Source organism: Nerophis lumbriciformis, linkage group LG38 (assembly GCF_033978685.3).
Source record: "Nerophis lumbriciformis linkage group LG38, RoL_Nlum_v2.1, whole genome shotgun sequence".
NCBI classification, from domain to species: domain Eukaryota; kingdom Metazoa; phylum Chordata; class Actinopteri; order Syngnathiformes; family Syngnathidae; genus Nerophis; species Nerophis lumbriciformis.
The window spans coordinates 23,459,541-23,480,322 of NC_084585.2; the positions used below are offsets into that span (position 1 = coordinate 23,459,541).

At 36.9% G+C, this 20,782-nt stretch overlaps 1 protein-coding gene across 3 annotated transcripts in view; it reads right to left on the reverse strand.

Moving 5' to 3' along the window:
• The window catches only part of rad18 (RAD18 E3 ubiquitin protein ligase), a 109,624-nt gene that overhangs the window by 17,399 nt on the left and 71,443 nt on the right, over positions 1-20,782 (reverse strand). Inside the window, exons 10-13 of one of the 3 annotated variants that reach the window (XM_061932542.2) lie at positions 20,615-20,746; positions 18,799-18,928; positions 14,656-14,697; positions 14,472-14,590 (exon numbers count right to left, since the gene is read on the reverse strand). In XM_061932542.2, the coding sequence (XP_061788526.2) occupies positions 14,545-14,590; positions 14,656-14,697; positions 18,799-18,928; positions 20,615-20,746 (350 nt within the window). In that variant the 3' untranslated portion in view covers positions 14,472-14,544. Of the gene's footprint in view, positions 1-14,471; positions 14,591-14,655; positions 14,698-18,798; positions 18,929-20,614; positions 20,747-20,782 lie in introns of those variants that run through there. The other 2 variants (XM_061932541.2, XM_061932543.2) reach the window with 2 other exon arrangements.

The following is a 20,782-nucleotide window of genomic DNA, read 5'->3' on the forward strand; positions in this document are numbered from 1 at the left end:
CGTGTCTGCGTATCCAACTCAAAGTCCTCCTGGTAAGAGTCTCTGTTGTCCCAGTTCTCCACAGGCCAATGGTAAAGCTTGACTGTCATCTTCCGGGAATGTAAACAATGAAACACCGGCTGTGTTTGTGTTGTTGCTGGAGCCGGCCGCAATACACCGCTTCCCACCTACAGCTTTCTTCTTTGCTGTCTCCATTGTTCATTGAACAAATTGCATAAGATTCACCAACACAGATGTCCAGAATACTGTGGAATTTTGCGATGAAAACAGACGACTTAATAGCTGGCCACCATGCTGTCCCAAAATGTCCTCCACAATCTGTGACGTCACGCACTGACGTCATCATACCGAGACGTTTTCAGCAGGATATTTCGCGCAAAATTTAAAATTGCACTTTAGTAAGCTAACCCGGCCGTATTGGTATGTGTTGCAATGTTAAGATTTCATCATTGATATACTGTATAAACTATCAGACTGCGTGGTCGGTAGTAGTGGGTTTCAGTAGGCCTTTAATATATCACATGCAACACGCCTACTAATGTACTTGCAATATTTTGTTTTGTACGCTATTTAGTAATTGTTATTTGGATCTTAGTAGATCAGGCCTTTGTGCGGTAATGGCTGTGAAGCGCTTGTGTTCCTTGTTTACAAATAATGTCAACACAGTAGAAGTGGGAATCTTTGGGCATCACACGATTCAATTGATTCCGATTCTTGGGGTGATGATTCGATTCTCAATTTGAGAATCGATTTGCAATTCAACACGATATGCTTGGTATATAATTTGTAATAAAAACTTTTCAAAACAGGTGACAGGTTACAAAAGCTCCTCTTGGCTACTGACGTACAACTTATACACACAGTGTTGGCCAAAAGAAAACACATTTTTAAAATTGTATTTATAACTCACAAAACGTTTATCAATCTTATACAAAACCCAAAACCAGTGAAGTTGGCACATTGTAAAATAAAATAAAAATACAAATAAAAACAGAATACAATGATTTGCAAATCCTTTTCAACTTATATTCAATTGAATACACTGCAAAGACAAGATATTTAATGTTCTACGTTGTGGTATTTTAGGCTTCATATTGCGGCACACATTTTCAATGGGAGACAGGTCTGGACTACAGGCAGGCCAGTCTAGTACCCGCACTCTTTCACGCATTAGTCCACAAAGTGGTGACCCTCGCTCCATCCTTGTTTGTGAATGACTGCGCATTTCATGGAAGCTGCTTTTACACCCAATCATGGCACCCACCTGTTCCCAATTAGCCTATTCACCAGTGGGGTGTTCCAAATAAGTGTTGATGAGCATTCCTTAACTTTCTCAGTCTTTTTTGCCATTTGTGCCAGCTTTTTTGGAAAATGTTCCAGGCATCAAATTCCAAATTAGCTAATATTTGCAAAAAATAAAGTTTTCCAGTTTGAACGTTGAGTATCTTGTCTTTGCAGTCTATTCAATTGAAAATGGGTTGAAAAGGATTTGCAAATCATTGTATTCTGTTTTTATTTACGATTTACAGAATGTGCCAACTTCACTGGTTTTGGGTTTTGTATAAGAACTCCAACTCCAACCAAATCTGAGCAAGAAATTTACAAAAAAAATTAGAACACATACAAAAATAATACTTATTAAATGCGATACTAAAAAATAAAAAACAACAATTTATAAAATCAACAGTATGAATAATAATTGTTTGTTTTAATTCCAAAATAGATTAAAAAAATACTAATAATTGAAAAATCGATTATCAAAAATTAAGAAAAGATTTAAAGTTGGAATAAAACAAATGATATTTGATGTGAATCGATTTTCAAGCACCACATTGTATTGTGTCACATTAGTTGAATTTACAAGTGAGTGCACTGCTGCTCCTTGGTTTGCATAGCCAATGCAGCTTACATGCTAATCAAGTCACGATATTGTGTACCGCACCAAACTATACCACTTTGTGTAAATGTCCCTAAATAGTGTAACGATATTTGTAGCTATTTAAGTGAACATGGTGTCTATTACGGTTGAGGCCACTACTTGAGGATAAATGGTGTCACATTTTTTGGGGGTAAGGTTCCAGCAGCGTGAGGGGATTTGTTTCTCCACAGAAACAGTCCAAAAAGGTTCTCCGGGGAACAGGTCATTGAGATGACACGCGTGGTGAACCACCAATGAATCGTAAAGACCACATGTGGAACCTGTTAAATCTTGACATACAGGGGGGCCCTCAGCATACGAGAGGGGGAGAGATTGATATCAGCCTACAGACAAGTGACAAGGTGTCTCATGTCTCTTTATGCTGACTGTATTGGCAGAAAAACAAACATTCCAGCGCTGGAATTTGGGCTAGAAATCAATATGTGGGAAGTAGACGTCGGAGTAACAACAGAGCAGGGTTTGAGTTTGAGTTTATTTCGAACATGCAAGTATACAACATGATACATCACAATCTCCAGTTTCTCTTTTCAACATGTTCGAAAAGGAGTAGGAAGAAGCAGAGCTTATTTAATCCTACCCCTTTTTTTTTACATAACAGTTGCTAAAACTTTTGTTCACTTCCTGTTCTCAATTTATTCACAATATACTCCATAAGTAATCACAATAAAATAAGTAAATAAATAATAATTGGTGAAGTAAGTTACATTTCATATGTTGAGATAAGTAAGATTATTTTGTGAGTGAAATAATGAAAGAATGGATAAGTTAAATAAATTCAGAATGTTTATCATGGTTCTTCTTCTTTGTACTTTGTAAACACTTTAAGTTTGAAGAGTTTCTTGAAGTGGATCATATTAGTACATTGTTTGATTGCTTTGCTTAATCCATTCCATAATTTAATTCCACATACTGATATACTGAAGGTCTTAAGTGTTGTACGTGCATACAAATGTTTTAAATTACATTTCTCCCTAAGATTATATTTCTCCTCTTTTTTTGAGAAGAATTGTTGTATATTCTTGGGTAGCAGGTTATAGTTTGCTTTGTGTATAATTTTAGCTGTTTGCAAATTCACTATGTCGTAGAATTTCAGAATCTTTGATTCAATAAATAAAGGATTTGTGTGTTCTCTATATCCAACATTATGTATTATTCTAACTGATCTTTTTTGTAACACCGTTAATGAATGAAGTGTACTTTTGTAATTATTTCCCCATATTTCTGCACAATAACTCAGATATGGTAACACTAGTGAGCAGTAGAGAATATGAAGTGATTTTTAGTCTCGAACATGTTTTGCTTTATTCATTATTGACGTGTTTCTTGCTACTTTATGTTGTATATTTTTTACGTGAGATTTCCAGTTCAATTTATCATCAATCATTATACCTAGAAATTTGGTTTCATTTACTCTTTCAATTTCTATTCCGTCTATTTGTATTTGTGTTTGACTTTCTCTTCTACTGTTACCAAATAGCATTATTTTAGTTTTACTGAGATTCAACGATAGTCTGTTTTTGTCAAACCATCTTTTTAATTTGTTAATTTCTTCTGTTATTATTTGTAGTATATTCTGTGTGTTCTCTCCTGAACAAAACGCTGTTGTATCATCCGCAAATAGTACTAACTTTAAATCTTTTGTAACTTTACAAATGTCATTTATATATAGATTGAATAATTTAGGTCCTAGTATTGATCCCTGAGGTACACCACAGGATATATTTAGCGTTGTAGAGGTGTGTTCGCCTACCTTCACGTATTGTTTCCTGTTCATTAGATAACTTCTTATCCAGTTTAAGACTAACCCTCTGATGCCATATCGTTCTAGTTTTTTGATTAAAATATTGTGATTAATTGTGTCAAATGCTTTAGTTAGATCCATAAAAACTGCTGCCGCACATTTTTTATTATCTATAGCATTGGTAATTTCTTCTGTAATTTCAATAAAGCCATCGAAGTTGAAACATTAGCTCTGTATCCATATTGATTTTCTTCGAGTATTCTATTTTTATTTATGAAACTCTCTAATCTGTTATTGAACAGTTTTTCAATGATTTTAGAAAATTGTGGAAGTAAAGAAACAGGTCTATAGTTTGTAAATTGATGTTTGTCGCCAGTCTTGTAAATTGGTGCAACTTTAGCTATTTTCATTTTGTTTGGAAATGTACCTGTTTGAAATGATAGGTTACTAATATACATTAATGGTCCTGAGATCTCTTCAATAACCTTTTTTATCGTTTCTATATCAATTTCATTACAATCAGTTGAAGTCTTGGATTTACATTTTTTCACGATTGTAACTATTTTCTCCTGTGTCACATTACTGAGGAACATGGAGTTGGGATTTCGCTCTATGGTATCATTATAGTCCTCAATTGAAACTGGGTCTGGAATCCTTTCTTCCAATTTTGGTCCAATATTTACAAAATAATTATTGAAGCTTTCAACTACTTCCTTTATGTTGTCATTTTTTTTATTTCCGTCTAAGAAGTATTGAGGGTAGTCCCTCTTAGTGCCATTTTTAATAATGCTATTGAGGATGCCCCATGTTGCTCTCATATTAGTTTTGTTCTTGTCCAATAATTCACTGTAGTATTCTTTTCTACATAATCGTAGTATGTATGTTAACTTGTTTTTATACTTTTTGTACTTAATTTCTGCCTCTGTAGTTCTTTGTGCTATACATTTCCTATATAGTGTATTCTTCTTCTTACAAGCATTTTTTAATCCTTTTGTCATCCATGGTTGATTATTCTTTCTCTGCTTATTACTGAGTTGTATCCATGGACAATGTTTGTTATAAAGTATTATGAACTTGTTTAAGAAATGTTCATATGCTTCATCAACCTCATTTTCATTGTACACATTGTCCCAATCTTGCATTTGTAGCTCAATTTTGAAAGCAATCATCCTCTTCTCTGTGCACAGTCTTCGAAATGTCCTTTTGTCTTCCATGTTCTTCTTGTAGTTTCCATCATATATTGTAAAAACTGGCAGATGATCACTAACATCGGTTATAAGTAGACCACTTGTAGTGTTATTATCAAAATCATTGGTAAAAATATTATCAATAAGCGTGGCACAGTGTCCTGTAATTCTGCTTGGCTTTGTGATTTTAGGATATAAACTGATGCTGTACATTGTATCAATGAAGTCATCAATAGACTTTTGCTTGTTAGGGTTCAATAAGTCAATATTAAAGTCACCACATAAGAAAATTATTCTTTGACCATTGTCCATGTAAGTAGCCTTGATCCATTCTTCAAATGTTTCTATACTTGACTTAGGTGATCTATATATACAACTGATGAATATGTTTTTGCTTTTTTCCTGACATATTTCAATTGTTATACATTCTAAAATATTATCTATAGCAAATGACATGTTTTTTACCACTTTGTAGTTCAGGTTCTTCATCACGTACACAGCTACTCCTCCTCCATTTTTGTTGTTTCTGTTGATGTAGTTTAGTTCATATCCATCCAGATCAAAATCTATTCCTTTTTTATCATCAATCCATGTTTCCGTGACAGCAATCACTTTGAAGGGTTCGTTGATGTGTTCCAAAAAGTTCTTAATATTGTTGTAGTTTGCATACAAGCTTCTGCTATTAAAATGAATAATTGACAATTTGTTATCACATTTAATGTTGCTGTTATATTCATCATCCGTATAATAAAAACAATTATTACTGAAGTGGGAGAAAAAATTTGTATCTGGATCTATATCATTTTCCAAATCCTGGTTTTTGTGATCTTTGTTGCAGAAATTTTTTAGTTCCATGTTTTCTTGTTCAACAATCTTTGATGTTGTTTCAATAATCTCTATAAGTGTAGGTGGATGCAATCCTGAATCTAGGTCCTCTTGTTTAGTCGTTCCTTGGAACATAGTAGTGTTGATGCTGAATTTAGGTGCTTGTTTTCTGTCAGAGTCCATTATCATCGTTGTTGTGGAAGCTGTGTAAACTTTAAAAATTGTCCAGGTCCTTGGGTGGTGATCAGGCAGCGGCGGCTTAAATTAAAAACATAACACTTGACCTGCCAAACATGCAAGTCTGCAATGTGGAGATTACGCTTCCTCCTTGCACACTTCCGTCAATAGAAGTGCTGTGGCAAAACGTCCTCAGAATCTCCACTAGCTTATTATTCTAATGCTCACTGCAAAAACATACACCTTAAAACCCTACTGGCCTAAAGTATTCAACGACAAACAAGGAAATAGTTAAAAAAAAAAAAAAAGAAGTACAATTGGTAGTTGTAGGAAGTCTGGGGGGGGTACCTAATCCAAGGGGGATATTTTACAAGCCCCATGCTTCATGTCCACATTCAAGTGATATGGGCAGGCCACCAAATGCTTTAAATGTCCCACAACTTGGCCCCCATCTCACTGACATCCTATTGAAAACTTGTGGCTCCTTCACAAAAATGACGTTTTGCGTGTGGGAAGAAAATACAGCTCTGACCCTAGAGACTAAGAGCGAGGCTGCGGCTTTTCAAGGGGAAGTGATCACGAATCAACAAACTGACTCCAGTTCTGGAAGGACATGGCAGTGACTAAAATGCCAAATACAGTGGAAACCATTTATGTTGAAAACCCCACTCATCAAGTCCTGGTCTAGCGGTTTCCTCTTATTACCAAAACGTGCCTCTTTAAGATGTCAACAAACATGCTAGTCCGTTTTTGTCAACAACATTTGCGATCAAAAGGGTAATTTCTATGAAAACTCAGGTCCGCATGTGCTAAAGTATTGTTAACCAACCACAAGAGCAACATAACCTAATGTCTAGTTACACAGAAATAAAACGTGTCCAGTGACTTCCTGTTTAGTGCACAGTAAACATCAAAACTAAAGCATGGCAGTATTAACCTGGGTTCATACCATAGCAACTAACATACACCAGTACATGAATGGAAGTTTTTGTCAGTGTAGGTAAGACATACAACAAAATCACAGCAACGGGTCTGTTAAATAAGAGGATAAATGATCATGTGAAAACAAATAATCCAAATAAAATGTGAAAAAACTATGTCAACGACCTGGCTTGGATCCAAAAATCTGATGATATGCCCTATACCACTAATGTTACTGGCCAATGGCTATTTATAACCTGTCGACAACCGCAATGTACTGATCCTTCTCTAATATAATTTGAGACATTAGGAATGAACAAACTGGGCAATATACAGTATACATACGGTCAAACCTGTGTTATCAGCCATAAAAATGTGTGTGATAGAGTAGTGTTTTACCTTGTCTACAGCAGCCACCAGTGTAAAATGGCCACTTATTTTGCATTTAGAAATATATTTCTTTAGCAACCGCTCATATTAAAATGTACTGCAATGACTCATGATGTAATCTCACGCCTAAATTGTATTCAGTACAGTTGCGTTGCACTGTGCTATTAGTTTGCTGTTTGCTCCTCCATCACTGGCTGCTCCAGAGTGCGGCACGGCTATGTGAAACTTATGATTATGATTATGAATTTATGATTTCCCGAGCGCGGCCACCGCTGCTGCTCACTGCTCCCCTCACCTCCCAGGGGTTGGAACAAGGGGATGGGTCAAATGCAGAGAGTAATTTCACCACACCTAGTGTGTGTGTGTGACTATCAGTCGTACTTTAACTTTTAACTTATGGTTCACCAGGTACTAAAACAATCACAATCGAGACAATAGAAACTATTTCTAGCACGCTGACGATGTGCTCTGTGGGGAACCGGTGGACCATCACAACACCGCAGCACAATGATCCAAATACTGTAAAATGCATATTGCAAGTACCGTATTTTTCGGACTATAAGTCGCAGTTTTTTTTTATAGTTCAGCCGGGTGTGCGACTTATACTCAGGAGTGTGTGAAATTATTAACACATTACCGTAAAATATCAAAAAATATTATTTAGCTCATTCACGCAAGAGACTAGACGTATACAATTTCATCGGATTTAGCGATTAGGATTGACAGATTGTTTGGTAAACGTATAGCATGTTCTAAATCAGACCTGGGCATTCTGTGGCCCGCGGGCCACATCCGGCCCTTTGTGCGTCCCTGTCCGGCCCGCATGAAGCCAATCATAAATTACAAAATCAATTTTAAAAAAGTATCTATGTCGAGTGTGCAATACAACGGTGCTGCTTTTGTTTTGAAAAGCGTTATTTGTATTACTTCCGTGTGGACGTATGCGTGTGTGTGATTGTGAGTGAATGTGAACAGCGGAAATCACAAATTACAAAATAAAGTTTAAAAAACATCTATGTCATGCGTGCAATACAACTGTGCTGCTTTTATTATGAAACGTGTTATTTATGGGCGTATGTCCGGGTGTAACCTGTGAGTGAAGGTGCACAGCGACAAGTGAAGAGACGCTAAAAAGAGAAAAGTTGATGACGAATGCCGTGTTTTCAACAAGACATGGACTGCCAAGTATTTCTTTACAGAAATTAAAGGCACAGCTGCGTGCTTAATGTGGTGCACAGGTTGCTGTGTTTAAAGAATATCATTTGAATCGCCACTACACTGCACGAGGAAAAATACCGGAATCTGTCCGATGAAGAGCGCGCAAGGGAGGCTGATGCGTTGATGGTAAAACTGCAAACCCAACAAGGACTTTTTGCCAAATTTCACACCCCCAGAGATGCAGCTGTCAGGACATGTTTCATCATTTCTCACAAAATCACCAGAAAAAGTAAGGCGTTTTCTGACGGAGAGTTTATTAAGGAGTGCTTATTGGACTGTTGCGCTGATATGTCGGAGACTTAGACTGTTTTTCGCTGGCTTTGGATGAGAGCTGTGATGTACGTAACACCGCCCAGCTGCTCATCTTCTTACGTGGGATAACTACAAACTTTCAAATCACGAAGGAGCTGGCAGCCATGCAGTCAATTAAAGAGACAACCACAGGTAATGACTTGTTCACATAGTTAAATGCGTGTTTGGACATGTTAGGACTGAAATGGGACAAGCTGGCAGGTGTGACAATCCAATCCAATCCACTTTAATTATATAGCACATTTAAACAACAAAATGTTTCCAAAGTGCTGCACAACAATATTAAAAACAATATTCAAAAATTATCCTTAGCTCCACCAATGACTGAATAAAAACAAAAAACAATTACATATAAAAACAATATAAAAAACGATATAAAATAAATATGATTAAAAACGATTTTTAACAACAGATGGTTGTCCAAATCTGACGGGGAAAAATGTTGGATAATGCAGAATAAAGTGACAGAAATTAACCCTGTGCAGAAATTTACATTTTTGCATTGTATTATACATCAGGAAGTGTTGTGTAAGACAGTGTTAAAAATAAAACCATCAAAAGCAATCTGCTTTTGTATAAAGTTAAGTTAGGTTAAATTAAACTATTATTATTATTATTAATCTTACGGTATATCAAATTTAATTAAAATATTGTCGGTGTGGCCCTCCAGCCGTGCTCGGGTTGCTTATGCGGCCCCCGGTAAAAATTAATTGCCCACCCCTGTTCTAAATGCTATAGTTATTTGAATGACTCTTACCATAATATGTTACGTTAACATACCAGGCACGTTCTCTGTTGGTTATTCATGCGTCATATAATGTACACTTATTCAGCCTGTTGTTCACTATTCTTTATTTATTTTAAATTGCCTTTCAAATGTCTATTCTTGGTGTTGGGTTTTATCAAATAAATTTCCCCCAAAAATGCGACTTATACTCCAGTGCGACTTATATGTTTTTTTTCTTCTTTATTATGCATTTTCGGCCGGTGCGACTTATACTCCGAAGCGACCTATACACCGAAAAATGCGATATTTTTTTCATATAGGAGCTATACTATAATAATATATTTCCTCAATAAAAAAACAATCGCCATTTTAAAAAAAACAACAGCAGCACCAAAACACATCAATTGAATTTGTTTTGATCAGCCCCTTAAGTCATCCAGCAGCTTTCAACTATAAAATTGTACACCGAATAAACGATTTGTTTAATACCTTTATATTTGACAGTCCATATATGTTGACAAGCACATGTAAGACAGAGCTGCAGCTCGTTCGCCTCCTTTCCCACAGCTATTTCTGTGCAACTGACAGATTGCACATACTTTTTAGACATACTAAATAAAAATGCAAAACAGCGGCCGCAGAACAGTTTCAGTCTTGATAAGTCACACAGTGTGTTAAATAATCAGATTTGCATGTTATCCTCCCAGTGTTGTGGGCATTCTAATAATCAGCATAGATTTTGCATATTCATGAGGTCAGACACGCTAAAAATGGCTTGCGCATATTATTTGGCCCACTTAAGAGACACAATCCTCTAGGAGAGCGAATCTTTGGCCACCTCACAATTCAATTACTATTACGATTCAGGAGCTAGAATTCGATTAAAAATCGATTATTGATGCATCTCTAATATATGTATATTGATGCAGTTCTACATTTCTTTTCGTTTCACTAAATAAGTGTTTATCACTTAAAACTTTAAAAAACTGCATTTGTAATAAGAAATTCCCATCACATTTATTAAATTCATGGAAATGTGTGCAAAACTGAAACATAAGTGCCTTAAAATAAAGGAGCTTTTATGAGATTTTAGGAGAATTGTAGACATTTTAAGGAATTAAATTCAAATTGTTGGATTTAAGACATTTTAAGACCCTGTCAATACACTGTAAAATCCTTTAATTTTCTCAAAAATCAACTCTGCGCCTTACAACCCAGTGCGCCTAATATACCTATTCATTTTGGTTGTGCTTACCGACCTCGAAGCAATTTAATTTGGTACATGGTGTAATAATAAGTGTGACCCGTAGATGGCAAAGAGATACATGTGGACTACGGATTGAAGCCTGTTCAGTAAATGATGCTAGCAAGTACAGGATAACAAGCAAGCCAAAATGTTCATGTTTCATTGAGAGCATTACGCACAGCGCTCAAATATCTGTCAAAATATTTTAGTACGACTTTGGTAAGTTACGAAGCCATACCGCTTGAAAGATTGTCGGCGCATAATGGCCACAGTAGTCAAGCGTGCTGTGTTTTCAACATATGGGAATTATTTGTGGTATGTGTATAAGGACCTCAAAATGGCACCTATTAGGAGACATTATCAGGCAGTTTGTTTCAACCTATTATGCAAAACCTAATTTTCTTACCTTTGGCTACTGCTGTTATTTGGGATCTTCACAAGTTCTGAAAGTTTGTGGGTGCCCGCAATTGTAGCCCACACGAATAAGCTCCTATTTTTTCTCTATCCTCTTGTTGTGTGGCATTAATCTTCCACTATTGCAATTTCTATTATAAAGTAGCATAAAGTTAACATTTTCTGTCAGTAGACTCTGAAAACTACCAGTACAACAAAAGATGACTGGGAGAAGACACTGTCAAAATGGAGCCACTTATATACCACCCACAAAACGGTGCATCGTAAAGAAACGGTCAGAAAGCGGCTTGAAAATGGTGTGTAAAACATAATCTATGCAACATTTTGACCAAAGAACCACCATTACATGTTATGTAAAACACAAGGAAGGGTTTTAAATACAGAAAAAAAACATCGAAATATAACCAGTGGTGGTCAACCAAGCCAAGATGGCTATCTTACAGCAAGCAGCGCTCAAACTATCCGAGTACAAAAGAGGCTTAAAGGCCTACTGAAACCCACTACTACCGACCACGCAGTCTGATAGTTTATATATCAATGATGAAATCTTAACATTGCAACACATGCCAATACGGCCGGGTTAGCTTACTAAAGTGCAATTTTAAATTTCGCGCGAAATATCCTGCTGAAAACGTCTCGGTATGATGACGTCTGCGCGTGACGTCACGGATTCTAGAGGACATTTTGGGACAGCATGGTGGCCAGCTATCAAGTCGTCTGTTTTCATCGCAAAATTCCGCAGTATTCTGGACATCTGTGTTGGTGAATCTTTTGCAATTTCTTCAATGAACAATGGAGACAGCAAAAAAGAAAGCTGTAAGTGGGAAGCGGTGTATTGCGGGCGGCTCCAGCAACAACACAAACACAGCCGGTGTTTCATTGTTTACATTCCCGGAAGATGACAGTCAAGCTTTACCATTGGCCTGTGGAGAACTGGGACAACAGAGACTCTTACCAGGAGGACTTTGAGTTGGATACGCAGACACGGTACTGTGAGTATGCATGCAGCTGCGGCTTCCAAACATTTGATCGCTTGCCTGTACGTGCGTGCCGCTATGTGCATGTCACGTACGTAACTTTGGGGACTTTGGGGAATATATGTGCTGTATGAACTTTGGGGAGGTGAACGGTACTTTGGGCTGTGGGATTGAGTGTGTTGTGCAGGTGTTTGAGTTGTATTGGCGGGTTATATGGACGGGAGGGGGGAGGTATTTGTTATGCGGGATTAATTTGTGGCATATTAAATATAAGCCTGGTTGTGTTGTGGCTAATAGAGTATATATATATATATGTCTTGTGTTTATTTACTGTTTTAGTCATTCCCAGCTGAATATCAGGTCCCACCCGCCTCTCACAGCATCTTCCCTATCTGAATCGCTCCCACTGCCCTCTAGTCCTTCACTCTCACTTTTCTCATCCACAAATCTTTCATCCTCGCTCAAATTAATGGGGAAATCGTCGCTTTCTCGGTCCGAATCGCTCTCGCTGCTGGTGGCCATGATTGTAAACAATGTGCAGATGTGAGGAGCTCCACAACCTGTGACGTCACGCGCATATCGTCTGCTACTTCCTGTACAGGCAAGGCTTTTTTATCAGCGACCAAAAGTTGCAAACTTTATCGCCGATGTTCTCTACTAAACCCTTTCAGCAAAAATATGGCAATATCGCGAAACGATCAAGTATGACATATAGAATGGACCTGCTATCCCCGTTTAAATAAGAAAATCGCATTTCAGTAGGCCTTTAAATCTTCTTGCAAAAAGCAGATACGAGCAAAAATGCAAACTACGCAATAGTGTTTCCCTATACTTTGTCAAAAATAAATTTGTCGAGTGATATCAAGGATTATACATCGATCACCTTTCCAGACATATCGCACGATTGTGCTCCAAGCGCCATTTTCCGCAACAAAACAGATGAAAACTTGGAAAAGCATGGAGGTCTACAACTTCTTTGTGTGTGGCTGGGTCAAGGAAATTGATATCAAGACTCTTCAGGATTAATATACATAGTTTATGCTCGGGTAAGGCTGCATTTCGTGATTTAACTTCGCGTCTACAGCCATGTTTGTTGCTGTTGCACGTGCCGTTTACGAGTAGCGTGTTTTTCCTCGTCTTTATCAAAATATAACTATAGATGTCAACATTGCGTATGTGCTGAAAGCTTCATTTATGATTGCTGCCTTTGGTAAAAACTTAGTCTTTTAGGTTTTGTTCACATTTGCTTTCTTCTAAACTGGCTAAGTTGTTGCTTTTCGAAACACTCGTAGCAAACGTGTTGAATACAAATAATATTAAGATAATACTTAAATGGGAAATAATAAACATTACAGGGTATATCAAACAAACCTTTAACAAAATGACCCTTGCAAACTCATGTATTCTTCGACTCTGCTTCCTTGGACTGGAGTGTTATCTGCATGCTTTTCTTGTCGTAGTTTTGTAAAATCTTACACTCTTCCACCCTTTTTGATTACCTTTCGAGGAACTCTGAAGTTCGTGATTTGAACAATTTGTACAGCCAAAAACAACGCAAGCATAGGGCATATTTCTTTGAGAAAGGCTAAATGGTGCCAAGTACCCATTGAGAACAGATCTAGCATGACCACCACGTATGTTTAATGGGCGGGATGTGAGCCGGACTTGATGTCAGTAAAATCCAAACAATAATCCAATAATCGCCTTTTGTATTAAAATAGATCTGAATAGACCCACTACTCGGCAATGTGCCTTTTATTCGGGTGCGCCCTATGGTCCGAAAAATACGGTAGATCAGCTTTGCGTGTGCTATCAAGTTTGCACATGTTTTAACACACGCAAAACTTTATTAGATAAGCCTTTTATTCTGAAAATCAATCTTGAATATTTTTTTTTGTGTGTCATACTTCTTGTCCCGCTCTACCTCATCTGTGTGAAACTGTTGTGGCTGTGCTACGGCATCCAGGAAGTTGTTATTGTTTAAGGGTTTACTCTTTTTAGAATAAACTTGCTACAATATAAATATGAATCGTTTTGTGCTCAATTCTTAGTATGACATAGTGCAGTTGAAGGACAACCACCGCACTTCTCTGACAGTGCTTTTTTCATTATTGTTGTACTGCATCTCATTAGATTACACAGGTGTACCTTGTGTGGATGCAATGCAGCACCACCCTTGTATGTGAATAAGTACGGCTTAATGTCACAGTGCAGTTTGTGACCGGAATTGAAAGTGCCATGCATACCTCCTTAGAACCAATGCTACAGCTACCTTGCCCAGCCCACCCATCATCCATCCATCCATTTCTTACCGCTTTTCGCTTCCATTGTCCTCATTTCATGACAAAAACACAAACACACGCTAGGACTGACTAAAACTTTCCAGCACAAGATGTGACATTACCAGTATTTCATGCCTTGTTTGACGGACAAATTAAAGTATTTATTTTTTACAAACAATGGTTCAGACTTAGCAGTCTAGTCCAGTTCCAAATATGGATCTGCAATTACATCCACTGGAAAAAGGGTGAATGGAATAATAAGAATGAGATTGTATTATTAGGCAGTGGAAATGACTCACCAATTTAAGGAAGTGTCTGGTGCAAAGATGTCTGAAATTGAACTGTAAAGAAAGAAAGAGGAACAGAGAGACCAATTAATTTGATTATGCAGATTCACAGACCTTGAATAAACAAACCTAGTGGAGTGATATTTTACTGCACTGAATCTCAATTACTGTCAGATTTTTGTCTTCAAGTTATAAAAGTACACTTAATGCTGGCGTGCAACACTTTCCTGCTAAAGTGTTTTTTTGGTAATTAATCTGTTGCAGGTCACCGCAAATAGATTTGGAGATACCTGTTTGCCCTTGTTCATTAACACCTGGTCTGCCACAGAGTAAGAAGACAGAGAAGGAGGTATCATTGTTGCCAATCTAGCAAAATTGTTGCAATATTTAGCAAGTAAGCAGACATTTACATTACATTACTTTCTTTTTTTAAAAAGAGATTAACCAATCTGTAGGATTTTGGGAGTCTCGTGAAAGCATATATCTCTTAGGGGTGTCCTGATCTGATATTGATATCAGTCTGATATCAGCAAAAAAACAAGTATAAGATTATTTCAGCTTGCATCTAAACTCTTTGATATAAGCGCTCTGATACAAGTGGCCCTACAATGTGTTTACTTGTGCAAAGCTGAACAGATTGTTAACAATACAAACAACGCAGAAGCGTATTAAAAAGTATACAGTAACAAACGTCTCTGCATCATTCCGCTTACTGCGCCATGATGACCAATAGGTGTCGCTAAAAAACAATTACCACTCGACTTCAACTTAATCAAAGACAGCATAAGTCCATTCCAGACAGTAAATAATAAATAAGTGTTTCTTACCTACCATTGTTCTGTGAATAATTGTACTTGATCATGCCTTTTTTAACATTCCACACTAAGGCTGAAACGACGCGTCGACGTAGTCCACGTCATCGGTTACGTAAATACGTCGACGCCGTTTTTGTGCGTCGACGCGTCGCATATTTACGTCACACTACCGTCATGGCGGAGCGCAAAGCAGATGATGCGAGCGGTGCGAGCGAGGGGAAAAAAGCACGCCAAAAGTCGTCAAAAGTGTGGGAGTATTTCAATAAACGGCCTAATAATGTTGTAGCGGCGAACAGCTGTCTCGTCAGCTGACGCGCGAGCTCGCAACCGTGGCTGCTGAGCAACCAGCCAAACCCCACTTAATAAAATTATATTTTATCTTAGAGCACATCCGCATCCCTATTCACCTAGGCAACCCCAGGAAATGTATATAATTCGGCATTATTTCGGCCAGTCGGCTTATACGATCAGAGCCGATCAGTTTACGTTCACGCGCAGGTATAACGCGGCGCGCTCCCGTCTCATCTGCTGGTGCGCGAGCCCGGTAATTAGACCGCTGTGTCAAATCAAGGAGTACAAAAGACGCCAGCGCAGAGTGGAGAAAGGTTTAGTTCATTACAGATAACCCAGAGTTGTGCCAAAAGTGTACCAAAACCAAAAGATGAACGGACAGCCGGTAAGATTGCACTTTATTTCTCTTTGTGGGTGTGGCGCACCTGTTGCGCTGGTGAGATGGGGGGTTCGGGGGAGTTGTGTGCATGTAGCGTGCTTAGTCTGGAGGCTAAATACACACGGTGTGTGTGTAACTGTTGTTTAGTAAGGAAGTGTTGATATTCTTTGCTTAGTTTGATAAATGTTGGAGCAGTTTGCTTCATCAGGAGGGTGAAGTCGCTCAACTTAAAGTGTTGGATTTAACTGTGTTGGATTATTGGCTGCTGGTGAGGGCATAGAAAAAGGGGCATTTTTCTACCAGTAGACAGCGTTTAAGATTGAGTGTTTCACTGCTAAATTAATAATATATTTATATTGAATATGGATTTTAAATATGTATCTAAATAGGTGGTTAATGGTTAGGTATTTATGTATTTGCATATTGGGTTTTCTGCTGCATTTATCTATTGTGTTTCTGGGTTTAAATGTATTTTATATGTATCTTGGTGCATTTATGTTGAGACAATTTATTTAAATCTGTTTTAACTTAAAGGGAAAAGATGTGTCCATTTTCTTGCACTTGTTTAATGGTTAGTAGTTTGATAGCCCAATTAATAATTGTAAATTATGGTATTGATAATTGATTGATTTTTTACAGCATGTTAATCTTGTGGTGCTTTGTCCTTAAAGGTTTTTCACCTACTAAAGAAGCTAAAGGCTACTATAGAAGCTAAAGGCTACTAAAGACAGCTAATGACAGCTAAAGAAACTAAAGTCTACTTAAGTCTAACACTGCTAAAGACTGCTAAAAAGACTAAAGAAGAAAAAAGAAGCTGTTTCTTCGTTGGAAAAACTGTTGCAAACTAAAGGAAAATAAAAGGAAAAGTAACTACGGTCTGGTCTTTTGAGTGAAATCCAGAAGCCACATTCAGCATTGGTACATCCTTTCAAGTGTGGGATAAGCACAGCGAAAAAAGCAAAACACTTGACAGTTGTTGTATGCACACTGTGTCGAGCGGAAATGGCCTATCATAGGAGCACAACGGCTATGAAAAACACCCGACAGCGTTCTTGCCATCACCATCATCATTACACAAAAACATTAATGTGTCATTTGTATCTGCGTTGTAAATTCATAAACTAAAACACTGTTTCGCTCTGAGAGGCTCGTTTGGCATGCCTGTTCAGTGTTTACAAAGACGCGCTCCTCTTTAACGCTAACGTTAATTAGTTATGCAAATACCTTTTACAACATTAACAGTTACATATACTATGTACAAACGAACAATTAACTTTCACTTTAATCATACTATCATTGTTGTGTTATTAAGCAAAATAAGCAATACTTTTACTTTTGTTGAAATGTTTACACTGTTACAGAATATTTCGTTTTGCACTTTTTTGTATTGGATGTTTATCTTTATTTTTGCACATTTTAAAGCAAAATAAGCAATACTTTTACTTTTGAAATGCTTATACTATTGCAGAATATTAAGATTTGCACTGGATGTTTACTTTTATATTTGCACATTAAAAAGCAAATAAGCTACTTTCAATTTTGTTAAATGTTAAAAGTTTTAAATGTTTACATTGTTACAGAATATTTTGTCATGTTGTTGACTGAGTGGCCATACTTTTTTTTTTTGTAAATAAAAGTCATGCCTTTTGAAAAAACTGGCCTACATTTATTTTTTCATCTTCATTTTAAATAAAAAAATAATCGGTAAAAGGAAAAATAATCTATAGATTAATCGGAAAAAAATAATCTATAGATTAACCAATTAATCGAAAAAATAATCTATAGATTAATCGATAGAAAAATAATCGTTAGCTGCAGCCTTATTCCACACTACAAAATAATAAAGAGCGTATGATTAGTGGTGATATATAAGATCAATAGTGATATCGACCAATATTTAAGGCTCCATTATATACATATCAATTATATCACATAGAAGTGAAAAAGTTGCATTCGGATACCTCTTATATTGCTCTAAAAGCAATTACGGGCATCTGTTTTGTCTGTGAAATATTTTTTTTTAAATGACAAAAAGAAAAAACGATAGCATTAAGTTCTTTTGGGGTTTGAAGATATTTGTTTTGCTTTTGTATGTTTTTTTAATCACTTTTCGCATCATTGCAAATTATGGAAATTTGACGATGTCATTAAGTCATTCCCCTCGCAACCCATCATAATCACTCAGATTGCAGTCCTATAGGAACCACTGAGTGAACAAGATTTAATTATGTGTTCCTTGTAGTGCTAACTCTAAGGTCAAACACAAGTAGAGCAAAAAAGCTAAAAAAAACAAAAAAACATAACATATGTTCACGTTGATGCATGCTGCACTGAGCTTGAGTGAGTTACACCAGTGAGTGTTGTGATACTCTGACGTCTCTTACAACGGGGGTTGCAACTATTAAGTTTGGTGTGACTTTAAGAGGCGTAATTTACCAGAAAATGTTGTCTAAATGTTCATGAACAGTAGACACACAAGGTAGTGCACACATCAATTTGTAGTTTAGCACTTCTATGCAAAAAATCTGCCAGCATTCCGCCAGCCATGCCACACATCTCTCATAGTAAAGAGAGCCAACAATGTCCTCAAGCATATCAGATGTTTTCAAGAAGAACCTACTTTCTACAGAGAAGTCTCACCAGAATTTTTGAAAGTCACCTCCAACTTACCTGCTGATGGATACATCATCGTAAGAGGGGCTGTTTGACAAAACATAGCCTCTCGCAGATGGCTCCTTTCCCTCCTCTACTTCTTCTTCCATATTGATATCAGCGTAACTCTGTGATTCTTCCCCTTGATCTGATGAGGATACAACTATAATGTCATAACGGCATCCCAGTTCACATGCGCTCAATGACCTAGTGTCAAGTTAGTCAAACATTCTGTGTGATTTTAAAATGATTAAAAACCTGTTTAAATACTGCCTCACAGAAGGTACAATGTTAGTGGTGTAACGGTACATGTATTCGTAATCGGATTTTTCGATATGGTACCTACCGATTTCCCAAATGGAAAACATGAATTGAGGGACAGGAAGTGTATCTTAGTTTTGATATAGCCATGCACCTACACCGTAAACAAGGATATTGCAACCCATGATTTCATGAGCAGAAGTCATGGCTCGCCTTTTGATTTTAATATCTGTTTGGTGACACTTTAGTCTTCCCGATGAAATACTTGATGAGTATAGGTGCAACAATTCGTTGACGTTGTCAACAAAATTATCAAATAAAATGTATTACCGATAAATTCATATAAATATTGATGTCAATATTGCCGATAAATAGTCTTCGGTAAGATAATTACTTTGTTACCTAAATAGTGAGAGTGACTGAGTTGTGAGGGAAAAAAAAGTTATGAAAAATGGTCTTCTATTTTGTATTATTCCATGTTTTTATATTGTTGCACACATGTTAATAAATGTGCAATTCCAATGTTGATGATGTGCATTTATTAGAAAAAAGAATAAAGGTTTTTTTTTTTAAACTATTGTCATAAAATAAGCATTGAGGTTATAAAGTTTGTTTTATCAGATTACTCGATTAAACGAACAAACTAATCCATAGATTACTCGATTACCGAAACAAACGATAGCTGCAGCCCTAGCCTCATCTTTAAGTTATTATGTGGAATTTTGACTAAAAGTCTCCATATGCCAAAAAACATTAATTCCAACGAGTGGTTGTGTTTTCTTTACGCAACTTTCCAACACTGTTTTGTGCATACACAAACTTTACAGATGAGACCTCAGGTTTCTAAACACATCATCATCATCATAAAATGCCATTTTATTTTTTATGTTTTTTGTGTTTGTTTTTATTGCTGCTATTTTGAATGTCCTTTGTTTACATAAACATTTTATATTTTCATAATCAATTTGCCCATCCTTGTTAAATTGACAAAGTCTAATAAGTCTTTTTATGAAGTAGTCAATATTGTTGCCTTTTCGTTAGTTAGCAAATGCCTAAAATGGTCTCAAACTGAAGTTAAAATCAGATGGCTAAATTAGAACCCCTGAATAGGTGTGCACTTCAGAATTTGATGGATCGACTAATTGTTAAGATATTTTATTATCAAATTAGTTGACAGTCTGTCAGCTCCATATGTAAACAGACAAAAGCTACATTTTTTTTTCTTAATTCTAACAAAAATTGTAAAAAGTTATAAATATTTAGCATTTTCCCCCTTGTTGTACCGAAAATGAAAACAAACCAAATCTATATGCAATTTCATATTTCTTAACACTGTACATAGCAGATGAGTCAACAACTATGTAGCATGCTAGATAAATACCAACAAGCATTTCTCACTCCAGGCTTAAACAACTATAATACCCTGTCAAACTAAATTACATAACAAGAGTGTCACTAAGGGGGAAACCTTTGTAAATCTGCACACGCACGCTAAACACAACATGCTACTTGCAGACTTTTCGCTACGGAGGTTTAATTTCCTGAGGCAAGAGTGTCTCGAGTGTTGCCGTACCGGCCATAGGTGTTTCTTGTACACCTTCTCCACCCGCAGTGACTTCCTCTTTTATCCGAGTTTTCCTGGTGGTATCTAGGCGACCGCGTACCTGAGCAACCAAGCGGGAGAAGTCGCTGCTGTGTTGCTTTCCTGTGAAGATAATGAGGCAAGAGAAGGCCGTGGGTG